This window comes from Cicer arietinum, chromosome 6, assembly GCF_000331145.2.
Source record: "Cicer arietinum cultivar CDC Frontier isolate Library 1 chromosome 6, Cicar.CDCFrontier_v2.0, whole genome shotgun sequence".
Classification (NCBI taxonomy): Eukaryota; Viridiplantae; Streptophyta; class Magnoliopsida; order Fabales; family Fabaceae; genus Cicer; species Cicer arietinum.
In genome coordinates, this window is record NC_021165.2 from 68946241 (window position 1) to 68952585 (window position 6345).

General features: G+C 30.7%; 1 protein-coding gene across 2 annotated transcripts; it reads left to right on the forward strand.

Moving 5' to 3' along the window:
• The first annotated feature begins 1304 nt into the window (after nt 1-1304).
• LOC101511799 (uncharacterized) lies at nt 1305-4611 on the forward strand. Of its 2 annotated transcripts, XM_004507326.4 has the most exons (7): nt 1305-1465; nt 1584-1749; nt 1831-1889; nt 2557-2675; nt 3006-3243; nt 3679-3799; nt 4311-4611. In XM_004507326.4, exons 1-7 carry the CDS (start codon nt 1406-1408, stop codon nt 4388-4390), a joined length of 843 nt encoding a protein of 280 aa, XP_004507383.1. In that variant the 5' UTR covers nt 1305-1405; the 3' UTR covers nt 4391-4611. The 2 variants fall into 2 exon arrangements, with proteins under 2 accessions (XP_004507383.1, XP_012573204.1); XM_012717750.3 differs by lacking the exon at nt 2557-2675 and having other exon boundaries at nt 3016-3243.
• The last annotated feature ends 1734 nt before the right edge of the window (nt 4612-6345 follow it).

Sequence of the window (6345 nt, forward strand, 5' to 3'; positions counted from 1 at the left end):
AAAATAATAAAATATTTGTAATAAATATAAATATTTAAAAGAAGTCCAATACATATATATAAACACTTATAATTTTCAGCTTATTTTGTTATATAAAGTATAAAGAAACACAGACTAGTTTAAAAAAACAGTCAAACTTGCAAATAAAGACGTCTTAAATTCTTTTTATTTTTTCAACAATTTTAATTCTCTCTGAATTACCAATTCATATGAGATTATATCATATTAATCAACTCGGACATGTAAATATAAATTTTAAATTTTTTTAGATTTTTTAAAACTTTGAGCTTGTATTAATTTAACATTTTACTCCTTCAAATTAGCCAATATAGAAGTATTAAAAATCTTAAAAGTTTAGTATTTATATGTTGGAATTCAATTTAAAGAATTGGTTCATCTAAAGATAATTAAAATAAAATAAAAATAAAAAATAAATTTGTGAAACTTTTGAGAATCCAGAGGTGGCAGGAGAACTCTATTATATCACAACAGTTTGACTGTTAGCTTTTGTACCCCCTTTAAACTTGTACCCCCAATTTGTTAAAAATCCAGTTAGTTCCGGTAAGTAATTTTTTGCAACTAAATTTCTGGTAGTTCTATTTATTACCGGAAATTTGGTCAATGAAATTTTCGGTAGTTGTATTTTCAATACCAGAAATTTCAAATTTCCGGAAGCTACCGCAAATTTCAAAAAATTTGAAGAATCCAGTAGTTAGTTTTTGTTCACCGGAAATTTTGTTTTTTGAAATTTCAGGTAGTTAATCCGGAAATTTCAAAAATCCAGTAGTTATTATTATTATTTTTGAATATTTTTTTAATTTGTTTGTTATTTTAGGGTTTAGGGTTCAGTGTACCGGAAATTTCAAAAAGGAATGAAATTTCAGGTAAACAAACCGGAAATTTGAAAAATCGGGTAGTTAAAAATGCATACCGGAAATTTATAATTTACGGTATTGATTTTGAACTACCGGATTTTTCAATTTTCCAATGAACCTTCCCGGAAATTTTATTTTTGAAATTTCAGGTATACATTTTGAACAACCGGAAATTTTAATCCTCTTGAAATTTCCGGTAAAAACATTTTTTCTGAAAGCTCACTTTCTCTTATTTTGACTTTTTCTGATTTTTTAAAGGTTATTTTGGGTATTTCACTCAAAAAACATTAAATTGGGGGTACAAGTTTAAATGGGGTACAAAAGCTAACAGTCCAACAGTTTTGTCCATATTTAGAACTAGCCCAACAAATAGCCCGTATTACAAGCCCAAAAGTAGCCCGCATCCAAAAGCCCAATAGAGCGATGTTGTGCTTCGTTTTCCTCAAGCAAAGAGCAAAGAAGCGATTAGTAAAAGCAGAAAAACTGAAGCAGTGTTGACAAGGTAACAAATTTAAGCATTATCATAAAATATGAAGTTCATTCCCGAAGAAGGAAAACGCCTTCATGAGGATTGCTCCACTTTGATTTTGGTTAGTATCGTTTTCTAGGGTTTCGACTCCGCTGTCGCTGTGTTATAGATCTATTTATTCGGCAAAAATACAATAATTCTATAGTTCATTGAATTGATGCTATTGTGTGTGTTTTCAGCCTGCTGTTTCTATAGGAAATGTTGGACAACTAACAGCAGACCTTTTTGTTTCATCAATGGATTCTGAGAGAGTTGGTTACTTAGACAATCCTTACGTTCTCCCTTGTGTTGGAAATGACGCTTATGGCCCACTTCCTCAAGGAGACCTTGCACTTCCTCTTGAAGGTTCTGCTACTTTGCTTTCTTTTTATTTTAATTTGTTTGAAATTTGAAATAATTTCAGTTTTTTTTATCACTTGTTTGCAGTTTATGATTCCCCTTCTAATGCTCTCACTATTATCCAGCAGAGATCCCCTGTAATTAAGGTATCCACTGAGGCACTAATTTGACATAGCTCATTTAAGGGTATAATTAGTGATTTGTTCCTTACTCAAACTTAGTTGTTGTGGTAGTAATAGCTTATGGCTCGTTTACTTATGGTGTTTCCTGTTTCCCTTTTCACCTATAGAATAAACATTTAGAGAAGACATTATACAAGTTTTTAAAATTGCATATTGAAAGCATTTCACTTTCTAGTTAGCAGCCGTCTTCTCTCTTATCACAGTTAAAAAGGAAAATGTATAAACAAATGTCATTCTGGTCATTCATTTACAAAGTAATTGTTGAAATGAAAACTAAAAATATTTTTAGAATTTAGAAAGTGTTCTAGTCCTTAAATGTTGCTAGCTTTTTCTCGTTCGCATAGCATGAGCAATGAGCATTAATTTAGGTCCACTTCTGTCCTTGCTTATTGTATTCATGAGCTGCTTCTTGTGTCTTAATTTTTGCTCCCCGTTTCCATGCACATCACTATCTCCTTTGGAATTGATCAATAGGTTATTCTAGTTTTACTATCAAATACTCCTTTCATTCTTGTTTTAAATTTTGTTTTAGAAGTATATCTTTGTTAATATTAGTTTTAGAGCCTGAATTGACGCAATTAATTTTTGAATCTGGAAGGATAAATTGAAATTAATGCATGACATTTGATAGGGTATGATGCTCAAGTTTGCAAAAAACATGGCTGATTTTCTTGCTGAAAGCGGAAAGAAGCATATTATTCTTCTCTCCAGCTTAGATTTTGGAAAATGGCAAAAGGTCGACATGTCAAGGTGGGGAAGTGATGTTTTAAAATAGATACTCTGTTTCAAAGCTCCTGCTACCTCAGGCTTGGACCCATTGTGGGTCTATTATAGGTAGCCTTAGCTTGCATATGTAAATTATTTGCAAGAAGCAAATTTCACAACTTGAACCCGTGACCTTCTCGTCACACAACACTTCTTTATGATTAAGATATTTACTTCATTTGTTTATGTGACTGACACTTTTGTTCAAATATAATTGCATGAAGATTTCTCACCATTACAATCTTGTCAGAATGTAAGAATGCAATTGCTTTGGAATATTTTCGATTCTGACAAGTACATGTGCTTCCATATTAGTGGTTTGCAGATTTATTACCTATCTAGTGCCAACAACAATGGAACAGATGAAAATTGTGAACAGCTTGGGTGGAAGAAGCTTCAAGAGTACGACCCTTCTCAAACGCATTGGAAATATCTTATTGATTTAGCTGAAGGAAATGCAACTCGGGAAGATATTATTTCTCTAGAAGATGAACTAGAAGAAGAAAATTATTATGCTAGCTTGCCTTTTGCTGCACTTTTTTCTTTTCTCAAGGTAATCAGTGCGCTATTAAATTTGATTATGTCATATTTCTTCTCATGCATGTAAGAATTTAAACAGAGGAACGGGGAAGGAAAAAGTATTTTCATCACATAGTACATATGATATATAATCAGTACCTGTTGGTCATGAACTTGTTGGCTATAAAAACTTACAAATTAAAGTGGTTTTCTTAACATCACATGTTAATACTATGAGGCTTTGTACCTTTTCTTATGCCATGACAAAAGTGAGGTAAGTGTATGCATTGAGAATTTTGTTTCTATATTCTGAATAAATCTCCGTGTCAGAGAACGAAAAATATAATACTTTAGTTGGTCACCATTTAAAAAAACAAAAGAGCGGGGTGGGTTACTGCTTACTTTTTCTGCTGTTGTAAATTACAGAAATATGGGTTGATTATTATAAGGTTTTGGTTTAATGTACCAGGCTAAAGGTTTGAAGGTCACCTGCTTGTTATGTTATTGCTCAGAAGGAGACAATATATCTGATGCTTTTCAATTAGCCGATGCAGCATGCAAACTTCTAAAGCTGAGTCACCCTAATTCTGGTGAGCTTTATTTTTATTTATCTTTGTTCCTTTCTATATTGATTTTGATCTGTTGTTTGTTATAAAGTTAAACAAGCAAAGCATTTGTTTGAATAAAATCCCCGTAAAGTCGATAAATTAATGGTTTATACTACAATTTTCTGGCTTATCGTAACAAGTAATGATCATACCAGAATTTTCTCAGGATTTTGATAATCAATATTTCTAATCCCTTCTTCCTAAGTGCTAATGCTGAGGTTCTCTCTCTGGATTCCATTTTTCTAGCATAGATAACTTTCTTGCATCAGTATACCTGTTTTCTAGAATTAGGTATGGATAACAGATGTCTTAGTGCCCTACATTTTATATATTCGGTGCACATAGTATTTCTTGTATCCATGCGGCGTGTCCATGTCTCTCCTTTCTCAAAAGTTACAGATTAGTAACTATTAACTAGTGAATTTGACATGTTTGCTAGTAAAAAAATCATTGAAATTTATTGGTAATACGTTTCTAATAATTGCATTTTCAGGAATTGAAGGTGGTAAATGGCAAGTTCCACTTTCTTGGATGACTGTATATGGACCACCTCCAGATGTGTCCATCTTCTAAGATTAGTTAGGTTGATGTAACTAGTAATGTTAAATGACAGTTGAAAAAATGGATATTATTGTCCATCTTCTGTGGCTCTAAAATTAGTTTTGTATTTTCTTTTTTACTTGTAACATGAAAGCTAGCACAAAGTTGCTTCTCCAAAATCACATCTGCATTCAGTGTAACGTGTCACCAAACACGCTATAAATGTATGTTTGAAAATCTGGTTCTTCAAAGTAGATGGATTGGCTCAAATATATGTTTGCAGTCACTTCAATTGATTTAGATACATGCTATAAAACCTCCAGTAGAAATCCTACGAAGTTTTCAAAAATTTGATGGCCAATGTGTCTGCTAGAATAAGACTTTTTTAATCTTTAGAAATCAAACTCGGTGCTCTGCACTTTACAAAATTCACTTACTTATGTGTCAATCGCTTGTATTGGTGATACGAGAGCAAGGCTTTGAGAAACGAAGTTAAAATCTAAATGGATATTATTCACCAAGTACACCATTTTCAAGACCTGTCAAACACATCCTATAAACACTTATCATCAACCCACTCTGAAGCAACATTTGGCCTCCGCACAAGTAATCGAAAGTGTTTTTTATAGAAAATAAAAAAATGAATATTAATGATTAACATAGTATATTTTTAATAGAGAGTATTATAATAATATATATTAGAAATAAAAAAATTATTTAAGTCTTCTAAAATCCTCCTTTAATGTCAATTTTTTCTCGACTTATAATTTTTTTCTTTATTAATATAAATTATAAAATTAATTTATCATTTTCTTCAAAAATATTCTTAAAAGAATTGAAAAAGATTATCTACTTTTTCCTCTCCTCCCCAAAAATCCTCTTTTTCACTCTACTAATATTATGTGTTTATATTGAATGTGAAAACCCAATACCAAGTTTGAGATAATAAAATATCACTGTTTCTAGTGAAATTTCATCTTTGACTTCAATTTTTCCATCTTTAATTAGGGCTTTTGTGTCACTTTGAGAAACACTTTTGATAAAGCAACATAGTACTTTTTGTGGTTAAAAACATGGTGTGAAAGATAAATTCTAATATTAGAAATGTCGTTGATAGAAAAAATTGAGAAATATAAAGAAACTAAAGTAGTCAAGAAAATGGGGATATAATCAAAAGCAATGTACTTTTTGTGGTTAAAAACATGGTGTGAAAGATAAATTCTAACATTAGAAATGTTGTTGATAAAATAAGTTGAGAAATATAAAGAAAATGGGGATATAAGAAAACAATTTTTGGATAAATTTCAAACTTATTTTTAAAAACTTAAAATAATAAGTTGAGGTGTCAAATATTGAATGATAAATAAAAATATTTAGAATATCCAATTAAATTAAAATTATGTGGTAGTTAACTCTTGAGTCACCATTGTATTATGGTTTTAATATTTTTTAAATTCTTTAAAAAAATATATTTTCAAATTAATATATTTACTTACACTATCGTACACGCAACACAAATACAATAACCCAAGGTAAATGATAAAAGGAAAATAGTACTCTATAAAGTCATTTACGGTATTTCCAAAGCTTTTATTTTTATAGCAAACAAAAAATTGGATTTTTAATATTATTTTCGTCTGTCATAACCAACCATACCGCTAATTATAACCGTTCCAAATTTTTACTCCGATGACAAATTTTTAAGACTTAATTGCAGTTTTGATTCTCCTATTTTAGCTGAATCGTGAAAGTAGTGCCCCCATTTTGTTTCTCCCCAGTTTTGGTCCCCAAACAGAATTTTGATCCAAAATTTGATGAAATTTCATTTTTTAAAGTCGTACGACGCCATTTATAATCATATATTTCAGGTACAATTGTTGCAAATGAGATCTTAAGGCATTGTGTGATTTAAATAAATGCAAAAAAAATGAAATTTCATGAAGTTTTGGACCAAAATTCTGATTGGGGGACCAAAACTGGGGAGAAAC

Excerpts from the sequence above, each read along its gene's own strand:
- LOC101511799 (XM_004507326.4), top strand. The coding sequence starts at position 1,406 with ATGAAGTTCATTCCCGAAGAAGGAAAACGCCTTCATGAGGATTGCTCC. Across the intron at positions 2,676-3,005 it reads CAAAAGGTCGACATGTCAAG|TGGTTTGCAGATTTATTACC; the intron begins GTGGGGAAGTGA and ends CTTCCATATTAG. Across the intron at positions 3,244-3,678 it reads CACTTTTTTCTTTTCTCAAG|GCTAAAGGTTTGAAGGTCAC; the intron begins GTAATCAGTGCG and ends TTAATGTACCAG.